The following is a 26,456-nucleotide window of genomic DNA, read 5'->3' as shown; positions in this document are numbered from 1 at the left end:
ATTTTTAGATGAAAGAGTCCCTCCCACAGAACAAGGGGATTGGAGGGTGGTGAGGAATCATCTGTTTATAGCATATATACCAGGAAAAAGTGTGACAGAAGGTTAGTAACTTGTTCTTCTGACTGATACTTCTAAGAGCAGATTCCTAACCTTTAGATTAGATCAGAAAGCAGTACCTACCCTTGTTGGTGGGTCTGTGGAATGACAGACTAAAAAGTCTTGAAGAACTGAATAACCAAAATCTCCAGTTGGACCTGTCAAGCCAATAGTCCTTTTTGAATGTGTGCACTGATGCCCATGGTGCAGCCTGACAGCTATCCAGGACCCGTGGGACTCTCTTATGTGGAGGCTGTTATGCGTGTATCAGACGTATCCTAAATCAATTCAATGCAGTCAATGTAATAAATACTAGAAAAAAAGCCTTCTTTATGAAGAGTTAGTTACTTGTATTCGTGATTCCATTGTATATTCTCAAGCAGGTGCATAACAACATGTAGTTTAATTAGTGACACTAGTGCAGATGGCGCATTGCATGAGCAAGGTGCAGATAGTGACTGTGTACAAGATAAAACAACAACTCTTTTGATAGAATCCCTTGTCTTGAGATCACTGTATTGGAGCCTGTTACAAATCACTGTCCTTCCCTGAATATAATCTGGAATGTGAACCAAGGGATCTTTATGTCGATGTTTTGACCCTACAGTAATTCAGAGGGTCTCATCAGGACAAGCCATCTTACTAGTGAAAACACCACCTATTTGGCTTGATGTATATCCCTGCTCTACACTTAAGCGTTCAATGTTATGCACTACTCAGACTGCACCTTGATGTCTGCAATCCGTTGTCTCAACTCAATACACAAGTCAATGCCTTCCCCATTGGGCAAATACAATCAAGGTATAACTCCGCGAGCGGGAGTAAAAATTATATTTAGTATAAAATACAGTATGGTGGTAGGAGAAGGAGGCGGGAGTGGTGGGAAGCCCCAGTGGAGCTATTTCTCACCGTCACCTCCTCTTCTTAACCTCCCGGCTGGTGAATCAGCCTGACTACGAGTCACATGTCAGTGCCCAAAGCAACAGTCTGTGAGCAAAGTGCTAGTTCAGTATACCAAGGCCAGAAATGAAGAAACTGATGTCTTTGCACTTGGGTGGCACCTAGAAGCAGTTCTGGATGTCATTCCGGGGCAGAGCAGAGTCAATTTTGAGCTGCATGATGCCACCTATGGGCGCACAGGGGCAATGCTGAAAAATCTTCCAGATCCAGTCTGGTGCCGGGGGATAGTCTAAAGGTGAGAAATCTGCAGTTAGAAGTATCCACCAGAACCCACATACTCCCCAAATCAAGCAAAACACAACAACTGACAAGAGAAAGAAAAGAAAACTACTGAACAAAGGCTTTTCATCTTGGGAGAGGGCTGGCAATCCTTTCTCAGAGCTCTGGCTGATTTGTAAGTGCTAACCTGCTAATTGGTGGCTATGAGTCACTATTCATATTTGGGATTTCTTGGAAAAAGATACAGAACGGAGTTTAAACTATATTAGCATCAATTCTTCAGAAGCACAATGTGCTATGCAATCTTTTTTAAAGGCTTGTCTTTCATGCAGAGACTGCACTGGTTATTTTTATTCCTTCTCTGCCAGTCTTTTCACAATCTGGTGGCTCTGAAGCCCACAATGAGTGAGTGGTAATGGTGTCTCAGACCACTGTTCCACAGCAAAGGTGGATTTGCAATCATGAGGTAAGGCATTAGACAGTATTCTTTAAGGAACACACATATAGTCCCTTTAGTGTTCCGCCCAGTGATGTGGATTATGTGAACAGGCTTAGCTAGCAGTGTTCTACCTAACTGATGGTTTGAGTCCACCTTGTGTCATTTTCCAATGTTCTATCCACAGTGAATCGAGAAACTCAGCCATTTCTTGACCCTAAAATGGTGGCTCCATTCTTTGAGAAGCTATTATTTTGTTGAATTTCAGTATTACTGCTTCTGCAATGTGGAGTCTACAATCTTCAATTTTGGATACTTGGAACAGGTATCGATGAGGAGCATCTGGTGTCCATTAGGGAGTGGGCCGAAATTTCCCATGGATGGTGAGGGGCTTTTTCTGTGATGATGTGTGAAGATGGCTCTTAAGGGTTTTCTCTTTGACATTGGAGACAGCTTCCCACCGTTTCATCTGCCAACTGATCCAAAAGTGGGAACCACACCTTAGTGCAGAGGTGGGTTTGGTTCAGAAAATTCCCTGGTGCCCCACGTGGGCAAGCTCGACGGTTTGGTGTGTGACAGTGCTGGGGATGACTAGCTGGGTTCCCCTGAGGAGACAGCCTTCAGGTATGGTTGCAGGTTCTTGGTGCTCTTGGGAGAGTGATCAGAGACACGTGTGTGCCTCCTGGGGCTGCATCAACATGGTCTTCTGAATTGTCTCTCAGTCATTCTGCTCTATACAGTTTAGAGCGAGTTGCAAGCATCCATCATCACCAGTGGCTGTCATGATGTCACTTAGAGACAGGCCTGGTTTGGATCTTTCAACAATTTTCTGGAGATATTCTTCTGCCTTTTGGTCCTCCTTGGTCTCTTGAACTGTTACTGGATAAGAGCCTCTGGAGAGAAAATCTACTGTCCTCTTTGAACTGGGCCAGTAGATGCTGGAGAATGAGTACTTCTGCAAATGGAGAACCTTTATCACATTCCTTGACAGCAGCTTGCCCGAAGACCCTTTAAAGAGAGAATTAAGGATTTATGGTCTGTGGCTAGTAGGAATAGGCAGCCATGCAGGTATAGATGAAAATGGTGTCCTCACCAGTGCAAATCAGTGGCTTTGTTTTTTATATGTGCCAGTAGCACTGTTCTGGAGCGGGGAGAATGTTGGCTTAATGCCCTACACAGAAATGCCACTGCCTCCCATTCACCACATTGCTGCTTTTGATATAGCACAACCTCTCATACTCTGGTGCTAATGCCTACAGCTACCTACTGTAGTAATTTACCATCCCTAAAATCGTCTTCCTTCTGTTACTGATGACAGGGGTGAGACTGTCTTAATGTTCGGTACTTTATTTGGGTCAAATGTGAATCATTGAGCTAAGAATTTTTATCCAAATAAGCTAATTTCTGGTTTCAGGAGTTTTCATTTCTGTTTGTTCAGTGTGATGCTAAAAGGTTTCTCAGATAAAAATGATGGTCTGCGATCAATACGGCATGCCCTAAGATATCACTCACATTTATTACACTATCCAGCATGGCAAGCACATCTCTAATGATGTTTTGAAAAACTTCAACAATGCTGGAGATTCCAAAGTTCTTTGTTTTGTATGCTATATTCTTCTGTGTGTTGAAAAAGTATGATATATAGGGACTCAGTATCTAGTAGCAGCTGGTAAAATCCTACTTCTAAACTGATTTGGAAAACCACTGAGAGTCACTGAATTGGCCTCACTACATCAGCCACCATCGGGGTCAAAAGGCCTTCCTGCCAGCACATGTGCATTCATATGTGTACTTTACCCAAAGTTTCCTGATAATGCCGATGGGTGACACCCAGGAGGTTAAGCCCCTCCACCCGCTCAATGATATCCACCTCTTCCAGTTTTTGCAGTTCACTTTCAACTTGAGACGTGGAATGTCTCTGTTCTGTGAGAGAAGGCGACGGGTTGGACCTAAATGCCAATTTGCAGATTGACAACTGTTAGGCATCAGCTATCTTCAAAGAAATTGTAGTGTTATGCTAGTAAAGTGTCAACATCAAGGGTGTGCACACTTTAAGCAAACTGGATCTGTTGTAGCCGTTCCGCTGTGTCACACCTCAGTAGGGCCTTCTTGCACCCTCTGGTGACGTAGATTTGAGCATTTATTGAGTGTTTAATGTGAGTCAGTTCAGCATGCACCACACCACAGAGAGACAATTGCTCTGTGTTCTGGTGGGCAAACACCTTTAAAACTCTGGTTGTGTGAGTGCTGGTGACTGCAGTAGGAGGTCAGATGGACTTTTGGCCATGACATTTATTAAGGCAGTTGTGTCTATGATGGTGGAGATGTAGCACTGTCCTCGCTTAACCTGCCACCTAGGCAGTTGTAATTTGCTTTTCAGTCTTTGATTTGTGGTGTATACCACATGTCCGGCCACTTCCTCAACATCGTCATGGGGTTCTTCAACTGGAGTTGTGTCCACTTCGTTGATGGATTTTTTGGGTGGGCCTTTGCCTCCTTTGATGGAGCGACATGCTCTGGCAAAGTCTTTGAGTTTCCCCCAGTTCCACTCTGCCCCTGTTTGGCTGAGTAGTTTCCTGCATGAGTGAAACTGCAGCTGACTGTCCATAATGCCTTCCTGTTAGCTCTCATGGTATGGACTTGGTGTACAGTCTCTTTTGCGCTATTATGTTCACAGGTCCTTCACTGATGAGCTTGGCAGAGCTGTTACCATATAGGACACATGGTTTGCAGACATTTCCATTGCCCAGCTGTTAGAAATTGGGTCTCTAGTTGGCAGAGGTATGCACCCTGCCCAAGTAGGGACCACAGTTCTAGTCAGGGCAAGTCACTAGACAACCTAAATTATCCTGTGCTCGCCCTCTGGAAACTTGGCATAGAGCAGGCAGGCTTAAGTTAGAAGGCAATGCAAGAAGTATTTGTGCCATTACTCATACAGTAACAAAGTGAAAATACCACAAATAGACTCCACAACATTTGGTTAGAAGACTAGAATATTATATTCTGAACACAACAAGACTAAAACGACAAACATCCTCTGCTTGTAGAAGTTGAGATTTCAAATTTTGAAGAAATAAATGCAGTAAAGAGCTTAGCAGCAATTAGCGCTACAAAAGGTTACTTTAGGTTGCTCTAGACTGGGCAAAGTCAAAGTTAAGGTTGACTGCGATGCAAGCAACAAGATGCATCGATCTTCTCCATGCAGTGGGGATGATGCATTGATTCCGATGCAGGTGGGCCGATGTGTTGAACTCAAGCTTCGCAGTCGGGTCCCACGTCACTGTCCACCCACAAAGGGGTGTCTCTGGATTCATACTATGTCAGCGTCAAAGGGCAATGTGTCGGTTTGGATCGGCGCAGTGTTGACGATACCTCAATTTTGTAGCAAAACAGCCACAGAACCAGCTTCTGAGGTCCAGAACTGGAAAGGGCACCTAAGGCAAGGGTAGGACTCCCAGGTGGCAAAGTCTAGCAGCACCAGCCAAATTGCAGGAAGTCTTTTGTGTCACTGAGACTTCAGAGAACAGGATGCAAGCCAGCAAGCCCTTGAATATCACTTAGAGGGAAGGCAGCTCTCTTTCAGCAGGGTCAGAAAGCAGCCGGCATAGGGCAACAAGTGAAAAGCAGTCCTCCAGGAAAACAGTGCAGTTGAGTCCTGTGAGCAGCACAGTAGTTATTCTGACAGAGGTTCAGTTCAAGCTCCAGAAATGTCTGATTTGACGGGGTCAGAAACACAATACTTATACCCAAATGTGCCTTTTTAGTGGGGGAGACTTCAAAGAGTAGTTTTGAAGTGCACCAGTATCCCTTTCAGCCCAGTCCTGTCTGTCAGGCTATCAGTGGGGTGTAATCAGTCCTTTGTGGGGGATCAGGTCACTACCCTTTGAAGTGTAAGTGTGGGCCCCTCTCATCCTCCCGGCAGAGGAAGACCTATCAGTATGCAGATGCAGTTGAGTATCCTGTGTTGTGGCTGTCTGGAGAAAAAGTACAAATGTAGCTGTCACGCAGCCCAGTCTGGACGTGTACTGGAGACATGCTGTTAGGCACACAGAACACTAAGAGCAGAGACATGCCCACTTTCTAAAAGTGGCATTTCTAAAATAGTAATGTTAAATCCGACTTTACCAGTCAAGAGGATTTAGCATTACCATTTCAAAGATAGAAAACATGATATAGCTACTCCGTTCTAATCAGGAATTATATCTTAAAGCTATTCTAAGAAATGTCTAATGTTAACCTATGAGAAGAGTATGCCTCACAGTAGTGGAAAACGACTTTAGAAGTTTTTTACTACCAGGACATGTAAAACTTCAAAGTACATGGCCTATCTTTTACTTACAGAGCACCCAGCCATATGGTAGGGTGAGCAGACGTCCCGGATTTCCCCGGACAGTCCCGTTTTTTTAGAGGACTTTCCCGGTGTACCGACGTTTCTATTAATTTTAAATAAATGTCCCAGGTTTTTGGGACAAAGGTCAGATAATTAAGGGAAGCATAAGTTAAAGGTATGCCCTCCTTTAACAGATGCCTACAAAGTATTAAATAATTAAAGTAATTTATGTGTTACTGTCAGGCAACACAGTCCCCTGTTTGCTCCCAGCAGAGAGACGGAGTGGGGAGCAGAGAGAGGTTGGTGGAGGCGGGTTGGGGGTGCAAGATGGGAGGTCAAGCCATAGCTAATTTTATATATATGTAGTCTTGTAAATGTGTGTGCGTATACATATGTATGTGTGTGTGTTTATATATACATATATAAACACACATGTACAGGTACACATTCGCAAAGCTACGCAAAAAAACGGGACAGGCAAGATATAAAAGTGAGAGTAAAGTCTTTAGTCCTTCTTTTATGTCTGACATGTCCCGCTTTTTGCTTCTTAAAATCTGGTTACCCTACCATATGGGCTACCTAGGGCATACCTTAGGGGTGAAGTATGTTTAATAAAAGGGGAGTTAGGGCTTGGCAAAATGTTTTAAATGGCAACTCAAAGTGGCAGTAAAATAGCACACACAGGTTCTGCAATGGCAGGCCTCAGACATGACTATGGGGCTAATTATGTGGGTGGCACAATCAGTGAGGCAGACCCATTAGTAGCATTTACGTTACAGGACCTGTACACAGATAGTGCACTTTATTAGGGACTTATAAGTACATTAAATATGCCTATTGGGTGTGAGCCAACATTACCATGTTTATTGGAGAGAGCACAAGCACCGGTCAGCATGGTGAAGTGCACAGAGTCCTAAAACTAGCAAAAACGAAGTCAGAAAAAGAGGAGGAGGAAGGCAAAAAGTTCGAGGTGAGTCGTAAAAGAGGGCCATCTTCCAACACCAGTCTAGTGTCTGGATGTCTGTGAATAATTTGCCTTGTTCCCATAGCCCATGCCACCCTAACTATTCAGATGCACAGCTTTGTATAAATTCTGCTCATATCTCCTAAGCTTCATCCGGCAAGGTACACATGCTGGCAAGCTCTTTGAGATGTGTGTAGAATCCATCCATGGATTCTTCTGATTTTTATTTGGCCTGTCTGAAGAGAAAATGTTTGTAATGGTAGTGGAGGTGAAATAATCATCGACGGTCGCTGCCAGGGTTCTGGCAGGGCTCTGACAGTGGTGACGGATTATTTATAATTGGGTAATAGGTAACCTGGAGGAGGCTGAGATCAGAGGGTTCTGGTCTCCCACAGGCCATTCTTCTGGCCCTGAAAGCCTGTCCATCAAGGAGAGGATGGTACAGACTCTTACAGACAACATCACCACCATGTGGTACTGCACCAAGCAGGGCGAAGTTGGGTCCCAGGTCCTGTGCAAGGCAGATTTGATACCCTGGTGGTAGCTTGAGTGAGAGGGCATCTTTCTGGTCACCAGGCACTTGACAAATTCTCTAAATGCCAGAGCAAATAAACTAAGCAGATGTGGTGTGGTCGTTCACAAATGGCATCTACATTTCTAGGTGCTTCAGGACCTGTTCCACCTATGGAGGGAACCTTGGCTAGATCTTCTTCGCTCCTTTAAGAATGCAAAGTGGCATCAGATTTTGTAGGTTGGAGTTTCCACAAGAACACTTATTAGTAGACTCATTCAAACTGGAATGGAACAGGGGACTCTCAGGTGCCTTCCTCCCAGTACCTCGCCTACTCTGGGCTCTAAAGAATATCATGAATGATCAGGCCCATGTCATCCTGGTGAATCCTGATTGGACCAGGAGGGAGTGGTACCTAGAGCTCCTGAGCATGACCATCTGTCATCCAATCAATCTATCACTTCCTAAAGATCTCCTGTCCCAGCAACTGCGTAGAGTCCTCTACCCGAACCTGCACAACTTACACCTTCAGGCATGGAGATTAAATGGTGGCAGTTTACAGCTTCTGCCACCTTAGGTGGTAAGATTTCATCTTCACCACTATGCGCCGCTCCGTGACATCTGTCTCTGCTGGAAGATGGGATAAGAAAGCAAAGCTGTTGGATGTTCTTTTGTTTGTTTTATCCAAAGCTCCGCAGAGAGCAATGGTAAAGGTTATTTGTTGGGCCTTTCTACATTTGCAGGACCAACCAACATTGTCCAGATCATCTGCTGTGATGAGATTTATTAATGGTTTGTGCATATGTTCCCTTCCAAACCATTTGTGTCACCACAGTGTGACCTTAATTTGTTCTTAACTTTCCTCATGTGTACAGCCTTTGAGTCTATTGCATAGCTGCCTGCTGCATCTCCTGACCTCAAAGACTGTTTTCCTCATTGCGATTTCGCCAGCTTGACACATGAGTCACCTGCACGCACAATTTGTGCAACCACCCTACACCACAATTTTCCTGAACAAATTGGTGCTAATGACTCAGGCAGTCTTCTGACCAAAGCTTGTGATGCCCGTTGAGCAATTCATCACTTTACAAGAATTATTTGGTTCCCCTCACTCCTCAAAAAAGGAGAAGAGGCTTGATAGTTTGGACCCAATAAGGGCTTTAAACTTTTACACAGCCTGTACCAAGGAGCATCAATTGGATGATCAACTTTTTTGTGAAGGTCTTTGGAGCAAAGAAAGGGAAGATTGTGCAAAAGAGGGCCCTCAGGAGGTTGATAATTCTGTTCATGAAGATCTGCCAAGCACTGGCCAATAAGCAGCCCCATAAAGGTCTGACAGTTCATTTCGCCAGGCAGCTACCATGGACGTGGTGTGGAGGGTGACATTTTGGTCTGACCCACTCCACAACCCCTCCACTTTTGGGAGGTACAGCTTTGGTATCTATTGTAAGGTAAGGAAACTGCAGTTAAATAGTATCCATCAGAAAAACAAGTTGTTTGCCTTTTGTAAATCTCTTTATGGTGGATATTCTATTTAGCTACTGGTTTCTCACTGCCCGCACACCTCCCCATTCTGTGTTGTGGCCTTTTTTTAACATTTATTTAAAAATGTCTCTGATTAGTAATTACCACATTGTTACCACTCTGTGTCTGAGGCCATGGAAAGGTAAAAAACACAAGAAATGTAGGGGTGGTACTTAGTGGCATCAGTGACTAATTTGCGAGGGGTTGAGCACATACTTTGGTCGACCTAACAATCCACAGCTGTCATTTTCCATGTGCCACATAATCGTCCCACTCATGCGTATACCATTATTACCTCATCGTTTCTACTGCACAGCATTAAATGGTCAATGACACTGTTAAGTGCTTATTTTAAATATGAATTTTAAATGGCCAAAAAAGTAATGTGGTGTCACACAGATTTAGGCAGCACTGTGCTAAATACAGTGGTTGTGCTCTTTAGTTTTAAAATTATATTATGCAAAAGTTCTGATCTGGTGCCCATGTCGCAACATGAAATATGATAACAACATTAGCACCAAGTAGCTTGTTTGGTGACCCAGCATAGAGCTTTCACAGTATGGGAGAGTGCATTGTTCTTTGCATCCTTACAGGACATTAAAGCAGCAAATAAAAGTGATGAGCCCACCAGCATCATGCCAGATATGCTGAAGAGTGAAACAAGGATAAATAAAATGCGATCACTGCGTCAGTGGCGTCAGGTGAAGAATCGTCATGCATGTCTTCTTTAGGCAGGCCTAGTGATCAGGTGACTGTATCTCAGGGAATCTACATGCTTGAGGAGGCTCTATTAGCTAACACCACGCCTGCAGAGGGCCCAAGGAAAACCTATCATTGGTGCAGGAGGTGCAGAGGCACTGAGGCTAGGTGCTTTAGTCTTGTGCAGTATAATTATTGGTCTTGTTTTATACCCATCGGTGTGCCTCGGTAATGCTCTTTCTGGTACAGACTGTATTTAACCTCAAATTACTCATCTTTAGGATACTGCTCCAGGTGCCAGACTGGATCCAGAAAATCTTTAGCAGTATACCTGTGTGCTGGCAGGTGGGAACGTCGGCTCTGTGTCAACGTAGTTCCGCTCTGGATTTGATGTATGTAAGCCTATATAGGTACCACCAATGTGCGCTGACATTAGTTGCATTTTTGATATTTCGAAGCCAGCAGACACGGAGCTGATCAGATTAGTTGTGATCAGTGTGCAGATGTCTAAGTTTGGATCTTTTTTTATTGAGGCGATCAGTCCACAGAACACGGCCCTGCTCCTGCCACAGAAGAGGCAGCCTGGTCGGAGGACAGGTGCTCATGCCAGGGAGGCTGGGATACCATACTCTCCATGCCCAATTCAGGGCCACTAGGATGACTTGGGCCAGGTTGTTCCTGATCTCCTTCAAAACTCAGGGCAGAGCGAAATCAGTGGTAAGGCATACAAGAGTCCTGCACTATGTGCAATGCCTCTCCAAGTGAGAGATGCCCTGGAAACTCCAACGTGCAAAAGTTGACAGTGTTTTCTCCCCATTCATGGGAAAGATGCTGCATCACCTGATGATGTAACTGCAATTTGTGATCCACAAGACATTGACAGCTTACTTCATCTGCGCTGGCATTGAGGGAACCCACCAGGTGGTGTGTCAGTAGAAACATTCCTTTGCAGTCTAGCCACGGCCAGAGACACAAAGCCTCTTGGCACTAGATCCACGAGCCAATCCCGCCCTGCTTGTTAGAATTGCAATACCACATGGCAGTGGTGGTGTCTCTGAGCACCTGCACCAGACTCCCATTGATGGAGGGAAAGAAGAATTTCAATGCTATATGGATGGCTTTCAGCTCCATAAGATTGGTAAAGAGCCAGGCCTCCGCCAGAGACCAGACACCTCTGATTTCCACCTCTCCCACATGGCCTCCCCAACCCAAAAGCAATACATTGTTTACCATTGTGATCTCTGGGCGGGGAAAGGAGATGGGCCTGCCACTGAACCAATCGCGTTCCTGCAGTCACCGCTGCTGATATTTTGCAGTCTCCTTCAAAATCTGGACCAGAGCAGAAAGATCCCCCACTGGCGCTTGACTCACTGAGACTTCGGATCCCACTGCACAGCGCGCATATGTCATCTGGTGTGCTAGACCAGCAGAAATCAAGAGGCTATAAGTCCCAGCAGCCTCAAAGTCATTCTCATTGAGATCCAGGACAGAGGTTGAAACACCATGTCCAGAATAGGTCCAATAAAAGACAGTGTCTATAAAGGAGTTAGATGTGACTTTGACACTTTTCTTGTAATGTCAGCTACGTTAAGAGATTTGCTGTAGTCATGATGTGGGTGACAGCTGCCTGGGGCGAGCCTTCCTTCAGTAGCCAGTCATCAAGGTCAGGGAAGATTGGGACTCCGACCTGAGCTCTCACAATGTGCTACAAAACCACCACTTTCATGAACACCCCAGGGGCACTGATGAGCAGAGGAAAATGAAAATACTTTTGGCCTACCATGAACTAGGGGAATGCAGATATTAGCATTCTGCAGTCCAGCACTACCATCTAGTCTCCAAGGTTGAGAGCAGACAAGACCTGGGCCATGGTGAGCATCTTGAACTTGCCTTTTTTGAGAAAGGCAAGAGAGGGCAAAGGTTTAATAAACGTCGGTGGCTTCTGTCCTTTTTCGGCGTCAGAAAGCAGCAGAAATAAGAACCATGGCTTCTGGCACCAGGATCCTTTCTATGGCTCTTTTGGCCAAATTAGCCTGCACTTCCTGCTATCAGAGAAACATATGGCCATCTGTTTGCCATTCTGAGGATGGTGGACGTTTCAGAAAGGGTTTGAGAAATGCTAAAGCATAACACGTTCAAACAATTTGTGGTATTTGTTTATCCGAAAGTATCACCTGCTACACTGGCAGAAAATGTTGAATTGTTCCTCTAACGGGGTGGCTGTGTGAGGTCCAGGGTCCCCTAAAGAGGCTTGGTGGGGCAGCAGTTGGGGGGACAGAAAATTGGGTTGCACACTGTTCCTGTTGCCCATTGCTGTATACCATGACCACAGAAAGGCTGGGGTGGTTCTTGCTCTGCTCGGACTGTTGGTGATCTTGGAAGTCCCTACAAAGGCATGGGCGAAACTGAGGGTGCAGTTGCCACGGAGGAGCAGAAAGGCCCATAGAGGGCGTTGTGGCCCAGCTATCTTTAAAGTGCTCCAGGGCTGAGTCTTCTTTATCCCCAAGAATTCAGAAACCATCAACCAGCATGTCTTTAAGACTTGCCTGGACAGCTCTCGAAAAGCTAGTAGACTGCATCCAGGTATGTCAGTGAATGTCACACTCGTGCCAATAGTTCTGCTGAGGGAGTCAGTAGTATCCAGTCCGCAGCAGATGGTGAACTTGGCTGCGTCACCTCATTTTGCATAGCCTGGGAAACTATGACTTGGGCTTCTTTTAGTACCATAGGCAAAACCTGGGCCACAGAGTTCCACAAAGCAGCAGCCTAAGAGGCAGGAGACATTCGAAGAACAAAGAGTAAAACTAGTAAGGTAAAAATAGGCTAACCAAAAGTCTCTATGTTATTCCATTAATTTTAAGGAAGAATAGTGTGAAGCTAGTTTTGCTTTACTTTGCTGGCCAAGCCTGCACCACAAGTTTTTCAGAAGTGGATTTCTGGGCGAGGAAAGCCAGGTTGCCCAGAGCAGTGCAATGGCGTTTGGCGATCTAGTGATACACAAGTGGGCCTGAGCAGAGTTTTGACCAGGTGACCAAGAGAGTATCAGTGAGAGCCTTATTGAAGAGATGCAGGAGCTTACAACCCAATAGGCAATGCTGCAGCACTTCTGTCATAACATTGGTTTTAACCTCCTGACTGGTGAATTGAAGACCAACAAACTCCACCGCCCTTTGAATAACTATAGTAAATGAGGTGCTGTCCTCTGTGGAAGAAAAGTATTCCAGTATCTGGGGGGTATCCAGGCAGCTGACATCTTGGAGCTATTCGTACCAGTTGTCCTCATGGACTCATCCCCATTATCAGAGTCTGTGCCGAATACCTCATGACGGGAAGGACAGTAGTTCTTCCAGAAGGCAGGGGCACTGTATCAGAATCAAAGGGGTGGTGAAGAGATTGCTGCTCAGATAAGGGAGTGCATGGGCTTGGTTGAGTTTGGGGGTACCTTCTCAGTATCGGAGATGCATTATGGGTTGGCTGTCACTACCCGGAGTAGATGGCACCAACATTGGCATCAGGAATCGTTTTCTGGGCTGGGTTGTGGTGCTGGGGAGGGAACCAGTAGCAAAGTCTGCCTAGAGCCCTGAGTGGATCCAGCGGGCCCAAGTGTCACCAAAAGTAGACCGATCAGGGGAAGCCCATTTGGGAGACCTCTCTGCTCCTTGGGACTCCAAGGAGCACCAGAGAGAGCCAGTAATGTGCCAAAAAGCCACGGCATGCTTCATGGAAGTCTTCGATTTGCTTCAGCGCTGCTGATGGCCCTGGAAAATCTATTTGCTGCTGAACAAGTGTAAGAATCTACACTGAAGTGCAGTGACTTCAGGAACGCGACTTGAAATGACAATGACACTGTCAAGTCTTCTAGTGAGATCATGAGTGGAGGGATGTGGCAGAGTCTTGCTTGGACTTCTTGAGCTTCTTCAATTTGCTGTAGGATGTAGCTCGAAAAATGTCAGTTTTAGCTATTATTCCAAATAATTTATTTGTTTAAGTCAGCCTTTTATTATGCCATAAGTTTAGGCATGCATTTGAAGCAGGCTTCCAAAAGCCAATCATATGTAGTTTACCAAGCTCACTAAACAAAGAAATGGTTTGGGATAATTGCTAAATGTGAAATTTTTTCAATACATTGAGATCTTCACTTGAAATGTTCCACAGGCTTTCAAACTCTTGACCATTTGCTGCGCAGGTCTGGAGCTTAACCGAGCTCACTTGTCTATCCACAATTTCAAGGAGGACAAATGCTACAGGGAAGCGCCTCTCAGGTTGTGCGCCATGTGTCCAGGCAGTGACACAGAAATGCTGGTATGGGGTCTGAGGCAATCAAGGAATTGTGATAGAGACTTCTAACTGCAGATTCCTCACTTTATAGTACACTTCCAGGTGCCAGACAGGATCCAGAAAAACTTTAACAGTACCTAGAGCACCAGCTTGTGGTGCAGTCCACTCCGTGTTGAAGTCGTTCCATGACAGATGTGACATTTAGATGCTGTCATTTTGCAATGTATCCATGTTTGTGATTAATACAAGTGTGACCTTAACTTCAAAGCAAAAGAATATTCTATATCAATAGGGCTTTACAAAAAAAGTGTTTTGAATAAATAAAAAGGGATACTATAGGTTGAGTGGTGGAGCAGGGTTTAGTAGTGGATTGAGGGAGCACAGGGACAGGCTCTAAAAATGTGGTTAATAACCAGTTCTTACCTTTTATGGAAACCACTGCAGCCCTGGACACTGCCAAGCTGGATCCAGACCACTTCACATTCTGGAGATGGTCTTGATCTCACCTGTACATGTGGGATGAGGGAGGAGCCACTGCCCTCTTGGATGATTCTGTGGCGTTCAAAACCATCTCCCACGCCACACTCCTAGCTTGCCTCTGGGAGGTGAAAATGAGAGATGTGGTTCTGAACTGGATCTAATCTTTCCTCACTGATTGTGAGCAGATATTTTCCCTCTTTCACTTTCAAATCCACTTTTCATTCAATAATTCCTGGTATTCTTCAGTGCTCAGCTCTCAGTGGCATACATTTTTATACATATGTTGCCCATCTAGCTGTCCTGATACTCTTCCTTGGCATATGTCACTCAACTTAGTATCTGCTTGCATGGTGATTTCACTGCCACGCAACAAACTTTAAAATATAGTTTAGTGGCCGTTGACAAATGGATGCAATGGACCTCACTCAAACTCAACTTCCATAAATCTAAATTTCTCATCTTCTGCAATTCCCACCAACTCTTGGGCTCACAATGGCTTGACTACCAAACTTGGCGCCTCCTCTCCCAAGGACTAGGCCTGTAACCAAATGGTAGATGTGACAACATTAGAGTGGGTAACCCCCAAATATTTTGCATACCTCCTCCATTTTTCTGACCTTTTTTATGCTGGTATTAGGAGTCTATGCACTTTACCATTGCTAACCAGTGATAAAGTGCTTGTGCTCTCTCCCCCAAACATGGCAATATTGGCTTATCCCCAACTGGCATAATTACTATACTTATATGTCCCTGGTAAAGTGCACTATATCTGCCCAAGGTCAATACATTAAATGCTACTTGTAGGCCTGAAGCACTGATTGTACCACCCACTTAAGCAGGCCTTTAACCATGTCTCAGGCCTACATATTACAGAGCCTGTGGGTGTGCTTTTACGCTGCCATATCGACCTGGCAAGATAACCCTTTTGCCAGACACAAACCTTCCCTTTTTACACATATAAGTCACCCCTAAGCTAAGCCCTGGACAACCCAGAGGGCTGGGTGCAATATATTTTGCAGCCTTGTAGTGAGTCGGTATCCAGGACAGGAAGGGCAGGATCCCTGTGCACTTCAAAGGCCTGTCTTTGAAGTCTCCCCAACTTCAAAAGCCCAACTGGGTGTAAATACTGGATCTATGACACCAGCAACTCAGTACACCTCTGGACCTGTGAAGACTCTGCAGAAAGGCGAACTGCTGCGCTGCCGAAGGACTGCCACGCAGCTGGAGTGTTGCTTTGCTGGACTCTTGCCTTGTTGTCCTGCTACCTGCTGTTCCCCTGCCTGGGTGAGAAGGACTGGGCCTGCATCACTTGAACCCAGAGCGACTACAAGGGCTAGCTGCCAGCCTCCTGACCTGAAGTCTCGGGACATAAAAGACTTCCAACCACCCTTCCAACTTTGTTCCGGTCTGGTGCAACCAGATATTCCCAGTTGGGGTTTCTTGCTCCTAAGCCATATTTTACCATTTATTCTTTTAAAATATGTAACTCAAGTTCTACTTATTGTTTTTTTTTCATTTTGGTTCTGTTTTATGTAATACATTCAGATCTATTTTGCTAATATGATGTAGAATCTTTTTGTGTGATCTTTTCACTTTTTTACTGTTTTGCATAAATAGTGTTGCATAAATTCTTTACAGAATGTCTCTAAGTTAAGCCTGACTGCTCTGTGACAAGTTACCAGAGGGTTTGCACAGGTTAATTTAGGGTTTGCCTGACACTTATCCTGACTAGAATTACGGTTGCTGCTTGACCAGGGCTCATACCCCATTCAACCAGCAACCCAACTTCTAACTTTTTATGATACTTTTTCTTTCAAATTTCATATCAGTAAAATCAGGTCTTCCTTCAGCATTCCACATGACCTTTACACAAGACACCAGTATCTGGAGACTAAACTACTATAATCATATATTGCGCAGAATGCCCAAATACCTTCTTCCTTGTCTGAAGGCTATCCAAGATGATGGAGGCTGCCTCATTTTGGAACTCAGTAAATGTGCACATATTTCCTCTCATCTGACCTTACTGCATTTGCTACCAATCGTTAAATATATAATCTTCAAATTCTTAGACGCAAATACAAAAGCTTCTAAACCATCTTATCATCCAAAAAGGAATACAATAGCAAAGGAAATCAAGAGCTTATTTTGAAGAATTGTGGAGTATTACCTGTTTGAAATCTTCAATGCTGATATGCCCTGTCCCTGAATCAAAAGACAGAAATGACCGCCTCATTGGCCTCCAACACTGTAGAATTTTCGGCTGAATTCTCAACATGGGCTCTACATACAACGGACCATCTAATCCAGCACTCATCTAACAAAGATGAAAACATGTTTTTAGTTCAATGCAATGGACAAATGTAAATGTTCATTTTATATTCAAGTACAGTGTGTCAACTTGTATGTATGGTTATCTAACCTTTGTTTATGCATTCATAATAAAAAGGCTGCCAGGGCCATATCAGCATAATTTAGTACTCCGGGTGAAGTACACATTTTGAACCCCTCTATTATGTAAGCAACACCCTCCATCTTGCCCTTCCCACCTCCCCTCCCTCATTCACACAACGTATTCTTTCTGCCAAGTGGCAACAAAACGAGCAGACATTTTAGAGAACTTGCTGCAGATGCGGGAGGCAGAGGAGCTCCCTCGGAAAGGACTAGGTCCCAAGCCAAGAACTGTGCAATGCGGAGGCCCTGCTGCTCCAGGCTGTAATCTGTCCGGTGCCTGATACACTAAAGACCTCCTTTAGTTGCGGTGTAATGGAAATGAGGATCCTCACAGAAGCTAAAAGAAATGCCGGGAAATCTGCGTCAGAATATTTAAGCTAGAAAGAACTGCAGAAAATGTACACAATCCATGAAATTCAATGGGCTGATCCAAAATGTGATGGACATCCCGTTAAGGCATGTTGGGAAGGGGAGGTGAGGAGAAATGCCTTCCTGAGGTTATGGAATTTAAAAAAAATGTGTAGCCACCGAACCCCGTGAGAGGCTTGTGAACCCATACACCCACATTAAAAGTCATGGACTCTTTCAAGGGTCTTTGGATCTATGGACCTCGAAAAAGAAAAGCAGTAAATATAATAGTAATTATATAAAATAAGAAAAGTACTGGCCAAGTCCTCTGGCTATGTGCATCAGAGGTCGGGCGATCCCAGCAGTAGTTGGGTTCAGGGTCTGGCTGAAGGCCTAGCTCTGGGGCCAACCCTATTACACAAGGTTGGATTGGTTGGTTGACTCCTACCCTTATGGAGTAGGTGAATGGCCTAGCCAAAGATCAGGCCTTTGGTCACGCCTTTGGTCACGCCCCCTTATTCTGCAAGCCAAAGGTTATGCACAGTAGGGAGTGGTCGACCCCTATGGTTCGAACCCTTTTGTGCACTTACCAAAGGTGGGCCATGGAGCCAACATCCGCTGTGCACAGTCACAAGCTGTGTGCTTTGGGGTTGGTCATTACCCATGGTGGGTTGGATGCAGCACCTAGCCACAGAATATATATATTTCCCAATTCCTGCTGTGCGTGGCCAGATCAGTCGGCCCTTGGGGGATGGATGCACAAGAGGTGGGGCACAGGGCCTGGCCAAAGTTATAACTTCGAAAACATAAACCGGAAATTCTGACATCCACAAAAACCTTTAGGTGTAAGTCTCAACCCCTGAATGAGGACCCCGGAATCTGGCAGCCTTTAAGTCAAGGGAGACAACAGATCTCTGCCATCTTAATATAGTTGCAGCTGAGGCCACGTTTTTAAGTATCTGCCTTACACATTTATGTACCTTGAGGGTATTATATAAAAATACAGCCCACTGTGTGTACATAAATTCCTGTGAAATACACTGCAAAACGATCCATTTTTCTTTTTCTCCCATGTAATTATTTTTTAAAGACATATACTACTTACAGGTATTCGTGCTTTTTGCAGTTTCATCCTTTGGAGCAATGTGTTTTCTTTTTGTTTTGGCATGAGAACACAATTTCGAATGAAGTCCGGGTATGAGAATTTGCCGATGTTCTTGATGTCGTATTTTACAATAAGCTGATCAAATTCTTCTTTGGTTAAGTCCATGCTGAATTTCTCCCCTATGGCTGTGAGAGACAAACATTTCAAAGTGATGTCCACCAGGAGACAATTTAATTAAATAACATTCAGAACAAGCATTTGCAATGCAATGAGTCCCGCATATGCTCAAATTAGAGCTATTAGCGTTGTAAACTCCTAATCCAACTTCTCTTGCCACAAATTGAAAATGAAAAGTAAAAGTTTCACATAATTAAGCCGATTCACAGCGCCACAGCCGCCATGAGGATCAGTGATAAGGAGAGACAAAAAGAAAAAGAAGTTCGCTGGCAGTCAAATTTATGGGCAAAAGTGCAATTAGCCATGTAACAGTGGCGATGGCCAAGGCGGTAATAAAACCTCCCCAAAGAGGGACAAAGGTAAACCACTTACCAATGTCATCAAAGGATCTTTGAAGGGCGAGCCCACGAACGAGTGGGAGTGATGGGCGTGAGGTGGGCGTGGTTAAAAGCCCAGACACATACCAACAGGTCGGCAACGCAGCGACTGCGCGCTGTTATGCTGGACCCAAAAAGGGGAGGAGTGTGGCGTAACTGCCTGAGCTGCAGATCTCAGAGGTGGGGGAACATCCTGTGATCTCCCACTCTGCCTACAATTCAGCGCCCCGAGACCCTCACCTATAAGACCATTAGCGAACAAGTAATGCGAGAATTCGTCAACATTACAGTTTGATTGAAATGACAGGGCTTTGACAGAGCGAAACCCAGGACATATTCACCAGACCATATAAGATGATTAGAAGAAAGAAATCAAATAACAAGGACTGGCCACGTGTAAGGAAACAAATCCTGACAACCTGTGCAGCTGGTACCCAGCAATATTTTCCTTTGCCCCAAAGTTCCCCATGAAATTTGCTTTGGGCAACAGTTTGAGGGAATCATACATTATAAGGACGATACAACCTGCTGATTATTTTAAACACGTTTCTTTATTTAAAAAAAAGTGGTTCTCGCCATTAATAAAAGCAATGAAAAAGCATATAGACGTACACGTTTAAGAAGAGTTCACTGTGAGAACTCCTTCCTGAAACCTGCAAAACACCCAATGCCAGCATCCGCAACATTCACAGTTGTTGTTGTGACATCACTGAAAGAAACCAAAAGTCAACCTACCAGGGAAAATAGGTAAGGAAACCGAAGGGTATGGAGGGAAAATAAAAACAGGGATCTAGCGGAGCAATCGAGGGATCAGAAACCCCGGCATCGTCACGATCCCCAAGGAAGGAAAAAAAAAACACACCCACCAACCACCCGCAAGAAGTCATCACGTTTAAGAGTGACTCTGCTCTATTGGTCTCTGGCTTCAGTCCTAAGGGGGGGCGGGGGTCACCCTTTAGTCCAGCGGCAGGCTCAAGCCAGGGGTTCATAACTGCAATAATCCCAAACACCTCATACAGTTATCTATGACTTAAGCACTCGCAAACACAGTTATTAGTACGAGTGAACTAAAGTTAAGGGCTACGCGAACATTACAGATTCTCCTGTATCTAGGGTTCCCCGTAAGTGAACAGTTATTTTACTGTAAGGATAACATTTGCAAGATAGTGGATCAGTTCCCAGTGACCTGCTTCTTCCTATTCTTCCAGTGGTTTTAGCTTGTCTTGATAGAATAGACATTGCTTGCCGCCAGAGGAGCCCTTGCATGGAGGGGGAAGCTCCCACCCTCCCAAACTCCTCTCTAAGGAAGGACATTCTGACCCAGTCTGATTCGCTGGTTCATTAGATTTGTAAGGATAAAATAGACAGTTTTTGCCAGAGGGTCCTATCCAATTACTCAGCTTTGGGCATATATACTCTATTCTCCGAACACAGTTTATTGATGGTGCATTCCATGGTGTGTGACTGGCTTCCTGCCATCTTCCTCTTGGCTTTTACTAAGTCTCTGGCCCTCTGCCTATCCGCCCTATAACTCCTGCTGACCCTTCGGTCCTTGTGGAAGTTTCCCAGTCAGCCTAGAGTACGGCATTGCTGAAAAAGCCTCAGGATGCTCCACTCCTCACCACGAGATAGAGATGCACTGGTAAACATTTGACTTCCTCACTGTAGCAGCGTTTTCAAGTAACCATTGAGCCTCTTGTACTAGCAGCAGTGACACCCATGGGCTGCTCGAGAGATCGACTGCTGAAAGTGAAGGTGAGATAGTACTGGTTGTGCCTGGTAAGCACAGGCCTTTCTGCACTTACATTTCTTATTTTCATCCATTTATTTTGTTGCTCCCTTCATCATTCCAGCGCACTTGCCCTGCACCCGGTTGGCTAGCAGTGGGCTTTCTGAGTTGCCTATGTCCTATGGGGAGCACAGTGAATCTCCATCTCCTCATGAAACATGCTGCCACTCATGTAACTGGGCCACTCCATTATGTATTTATTGACTTCATGAAGAAAACACTGATTGATCTATTGTGTGGACTCCCTACTGGTTTGATTCATATTCTTGATAATTTATTTAAATGTCTGCACATCCACTGAAGCTCTTTGCTCAGTGGCAAAGCACAGAGGATATCATGGCCACCGGAAAACAATGATCTCTGCCAAATTAATTACTTTGCGAATTACAAGAAATGCTTTACTTCGTTTTTCATCAACTGAGGAACCATTTGGGGCAACAATTAGTTTATATTCACCAAGAAAGAATAAAGGCGCTACTAATATAAAGTATCCGACTTTTCTACAAGAGAGCCCATGCTCTAAAAGATGACTACGCAGCAAGACATGCTTGAGCTAATACATCTAGAATTTAGGTGGATCTAGCTGGGAAGTGGCATTATCTAATATAAATATCTGACTGGTATAAAAATCAGCCGGGAGACCATATTTTCCCAAATGTTTCTACAGCTAATAAAGTACTTTCTTACATGAACTTTTATTTTTTTATGATTTAGCTGACAACTTTTTGTAAAAAAAAAATACTTATTCGTATTTTCAAAACATGTACAGTAACTGTTAACAGACATTACAGTTGATCAAAGATGTTGAAACATAAATAATAACAAAGCAAATAATGTACAGCAATGAGGTGAATCTCCCCTGTCCCCAGGAGAGCAACGGGTGAGGAGGGGAGAGGTAAGAGGCCCTTCCAAAAGGAGCACCTCTGAGGCATGAGGCCAAGAAGTTCCCAGTGCAAATCTGTGTCCTGAACACCCCCGGAGGGGGAGACAGTGCAAAAAAAAAAAAGAAACAGAGTGGTGAGAGGGGCAGGATGGAGGGAAGGGTGTAGGGGATGGGAAGTAAGGGGAAAGGAGTGGTCATCTCCTGTGGTCAAAGCCGAGGATGGAGGTGAGAATAAAACAGCTTCAACCGTCATTTCATTCAATGTGTGCGAACTCGGTCCCTATACGCTATTTCCCAGACACCCGGGCTCCCCTAGTTTTCTATTGTCTGCCTCGGGGGAAAGACAGAGAGGAAGGGGGCAAATCCTAGGTATCCCACCGTCCCATCCAGGACCCACCCCTCTAATTCTCTGTCTCAATCCATCCGACTCCTCCGAGTTCGTTGGTGAGTCCTGTCTCATCCCACCCATAACCCCACATCCCTCCTACCGCGTCCACCAGGCGCCCCTCCCCCGGATCCCCAGTTCTCTCTCAACATCTCCGTCCACTTGGATCCCTTTAAATCTACTCTCCTCTGCCACTGACTATTCCAGTAGATCCGCCCACCATTTCTCCATGGGCGGAGGGGCTGCGCTGGCCCAGTGAATCACAATTCGGCACCTGCCTACGACGGGACTAGTATATTCCAAAGTATACAGATTAGGCAAATTATTTTTAAGGTCTGGCTTAACAGCGCAGCTGTCACAAAACAATTATGTGAGCATCACTAGTTTGGATTGGGCAGAAGTGTGTGCTCTACAAAAACGTGCTTGCCCCCCATGGAGCTGTGATCATTTTGTTTATTTATCCAGCTGCCTAAGTTTGAACTTTCAGGGATAAACACATGACATTGGAATTCTACTAAAGTATCCCAGATAAGTAGATAATTTATGTTTATTTTCCCCGGCAGCAGCAAAGCAATATGCCATTTTGCCTCTTTTTTTGGGAGCGGGAGCAGTTCTAGCAGACAATGTCACATTGAAAGTGCCACTGCTATCCTGTCACTCTCCGCACCTCTCACTGCACAGCCTCCCGGAAGGGACGAACTACTCTGCATTTCCATGCAATGTGTACTAAATCAGCTGGCGACACACAGCACCTACTACGGTTAGCATCAATAGAACTGAACCTGTTCAAATCTGACGTTTATTGCGACCTCCTATACTAGTGCTTTGGCGTGCCTCCACTCTCCCTCAGCTAGAGGAGAGTCAAGCTCTCCATCTCATTTTTCCTTCAGTGCCTCTGTATCGGTGTCCCTATCTTCTTTGAGGGCTGCCTGTAGTCTGGAAATAATACCTTTATCAGAGCCGGGGTCTAATATCACCTGGAGGAACTTCGATTCATTGGGTGTATCTGGGAATGTCAGCCAAATCTCATGGATCGTTTGGGAAATACCTGCAGGAACTGACCCCGGGCTATTCCAAACTGTGCCCTGGCCTCAACTGTCAAAAAGGTACCATTCAAATATAGGTTCTCTGCTGTCTGACAACCTCCTTCCTCCCAATACGTCAAGTCCATTATTCATGCAATGTCACAAATGGTCGCAGCCACCATATCGGCAGGAGTTTGGCATACGGGGCAAGCTTCAGGACCAAAGTGATAGTTAACTTCCACGCTTGGGCCACCTGTGTAGCTATGAAGGGGGTGTTATCGGAGAGCCTGAGACCCCTCATGAGCAGACCAGGGAGCTTTTCTGCATCCACCAAGCCTGCCAGCAGCGACTTCTCCCTGTTGGCACCACAGAGCCGCATAATGCAGTAGCCCTACCAGATAACACAGCTGAAGATCTAGTAACCCAAGTCCTCCCTCGGCCAGGTCTAGTTTAAGTATCTCCAGCTGAACTCTGCTGCGCATTCCCACCCACACCAAGGAGATCAGTAATGTATGAAAAGTATGAAAGAGGGATCGTGGCAGTACACAGAATGAATTCTGCATAGTATAAAGACATCTGGGTAGCAGGACCATCTTACTCAATGCCACTCTTCCAATTACGGTGAGAGGCAATGTATTCCAAAACCGTATTGAGGCCTCAAGTCCACCAGGGACTCTTCCTATATTCAAGTCATATTGCTGTCTCGTATTGTGGATATTTAGCTGACAACTTTAACATTTCTGTGCTCTTTGATATCCGCACCAACGTGGGAAAGGCTAAAAAAGGATTAGATTTAATGTTGGTCAGTTAGGTATCTCTGCTGACTTATGGGTGTTAATGCAAACAGATTGTACTATAATAATTGAATTCATTTTTGTCTGCGAATAACTCAAGACAGTACGAGATTGTCAAATGGTTAAAGAAAAATCTAAGGTTGATAAACATCAGGGTCAATCATTTACTTGTATGGGATGAATTGGGTGCCTTGCAGTGTATTCCACATGAAGATCACACATGCCAAAGGATGCAATAGTTCTAGCAAAGCTTTAGAGCATCTTGTAATATATCGTTCAATTGTGACAAAACTTAGGGGATCATTCTGACCATGGTGGTAATTACCGCCATGGCGGAGGTCGGCGGTAGCACCGCCAACAGGCTGGCGGTGCACCGCTGGGCATTCTGACCGCGGCGGTTCAGCCGCGGCCAGAAACGGAAAGTCAGCGGTGTACCGCCGACTTTCCGCTGCCCGTCTGAATCCTCCATGGCGGCGGAGCGCGCTCCGCCGCCATGGGGATTCTGACACCCCCTACCGCCATCCTGTTCATGGCGGCTCTCCCGCCATGAACAGGATGGCGGTAGGGGGTGCCGCGGGGCCCCTGGGGGCCCCTGCCGTGCCCATGCCAGTGGCATGGGCACGGCAGGGGCCCCCGTAAGAGGGCCCCAAAAATTATTTCAGTGTCTGCCCAGCAGACACTGAAATACGTGACGGGTGCAACTGCACCCATCGCACCTTCCCACTCCGCCGGCTCAATTCTGAGCCGGCATCCTAGTGGGAAGGTTGATTTGCCCTGGGCTGGCGGGCGGTCTTTTGGCGGCCGCCCGCCAGCCCAGGGCAAATGTCAGAATCACCGCCGCGGTCTTTCGACCGTGGTGCGGTGTTCTGACGGCGGTACCTTGGCGGACGGCCTCCGCCGTCCGCCAAGGTCAGAATGACCGCCTTAGTCTTAAATAGTTTCATACAGCTGATTTGAAATTATGTTTAACTTTTTCACGCATGCTGAATTTTGAAAGGAAAAGTGATTTTGAAAGAGTAATTAATTATTCAATCAATCAGGCACTTGTAAAGCACGGCTTATCATCCATGAGGTCTCAAAGCGTTGTTGTGGGCATGTTGATCACTCAAAGAGCCATTGATAGTATTTTTGGAATTTTAGAGACTGCATCCATTAAACTCTTTATAGGTTTTTAAAAATTAAATATGATGAGTATGGTTGGCTAGCCAGCCAGTTGGATCTAGTGCCATTTGCTATCAGTTGCAAGCACTGTGTGCACAAGAGCTGTCCCCCAAGGTTGGTGTCCATTTGAGGCTTTGTGAACAGCAGCTGTTTGTGAACTTTCCATTTCCATATTGAAAGTGTTGTGAACACGCAACCATGGCTAACCAGATTTTTATTGTGATCGCGAGAGCTACTCTGCACCTTTTAGGCCAACTTCCCCCTCCACAGACCTCGAGATAGCCAGGGCGCAGAACATGTTCAGCTGGTGGTGGTCACTCAGGTAAAAAGTGCGACGTCAACTCCCAAATACATGGACATGTTTTTATCTTTCTATCTGAATGATTTCTACAAAAACAGAGGACTATTTTATTACACAAATGTGAATAAACCCAGTGGCCTCTGTCTTCTATCTAGATTTGGTGATGATCTTTTCAGCATTTAATGTGTTCAAAACTAACTTTTCTCACAGAATTTGAAAGGGGAAAGGAAGTTTGGATGATCCCTCTCTAACTGTCTCCCCTTCACTTGCCAACAGGCTCATACATTTCCAAGGCCTTTCAGCTCATGTGATGACTGCAGCCACGTCTGCCTCTGCTTTCTCAACTCTTTTGTACAAAAATAAGGAGAAATGCTGGATTCCTCCCCCTTTTCTGTGTCCTCTCTTTATTGTAAGAACATTGCCCAACAAGCACTACACTCATACATGGATAGAGATATCCTAAGGAGCGCCCTTTACAGTAAGGTTTAGAATTACATCAGAAAGACAACTTGAAACCTGTGATTGTGGTTTTTAAGTCACTGGAAGTTTGCATTCAAGATATATTGCATGCAGGGCATTGGGAGTTCTATAAAACTGGCAAACATTTTATATTTACACAGAAAATATGAAAAATAGAAAACTACAAACCTAAAAAATCTGAAACGGTGATTTCTCCCAGGTTTTCGGTATCCTTCTCTTTGCACATTTTTAATATTTCTTGCCATATCCTGTGCAGGTTCTTTCGAAGCTTTACTTCTATTGATTCACAATTTAGGAGAGGCGTGGAACCTGGAGCTGCAGTTCGTGGTCTCTGCACAATGTCTGAAGTCTAAAAGCACACATTGAAAAAGATTAGTATCAATATGTATGTTCCTCTTAAATGACTATGTCACAACATGTAGTAACTGTGCTATAAGTAGCATCATTACTTTTACCATATTCCACAAGGGTTAGCAGGGAAGCATCAATGAGACACCTTTAACAAACTCACCAAACCTGTTCAAGCACATGAACATAACTGTATTTTTCTTTATTTATGGTTTTGGTGTGAAGCGCAATAAGTAAATCCAATAAGTAACCTACAAAGGCAATGCAACTCGAGTTACACTTTCAAATCGTGTAAAGAACATAACAGTTTGTCAGAAAAAAGGGTGCGAGGC

At 44.9% G+C, this 26,456-nt stretch overlaps 1 protein-coding gene across 1 annotated transcript in view; it reads right to left on the bottom strand.

The window, feature by feature from the left end:
- Positions 1-26,456, bottom strand: part of EFCAB6 (EF-hand calcium binding domain 6) — a 469,029-nt gene that overhangs the window by 23,193 nt on the left and 419,380 nt on the right. The window contains exons 26-28 of the mRNA XM_069228294.1: positions 25,945-26,125; positions 18,405-18,589; positions 16,668-16,814 (exon numbers count right to left, since the gene is read on the bottom strand). Coding sequence (XP_069084395.1) covers positions 16,668-16,814; positions 18,405-18,589; positions 25,945-26,125 — 513 coding nt within the window. The remainder of the gene's footprint in view (positions 1-16,667; positions 16,815-18,404; positions 18,590-25,944; positions 26,126-26,456) is intronic.

This window comes from Pleurodeles waltl, chromosome 4_1, assembly GCF_031143425.1.
Source record: "Pleurodeles waltl isolate 20211129_DDA chromosome 4_1, aPleWal1.hap1.20221129, whole genome shotgun sequence".
Taxonomy (NCBI): Eukaryota; Metazoa; Chordata; class Amphibia; order Caudata; family Salamandridae; genus Pleurodeles; species Pleurodeles waltl.
This window is presented reverse-complemented; position numbering and strand designations above follow the sequence as displayed.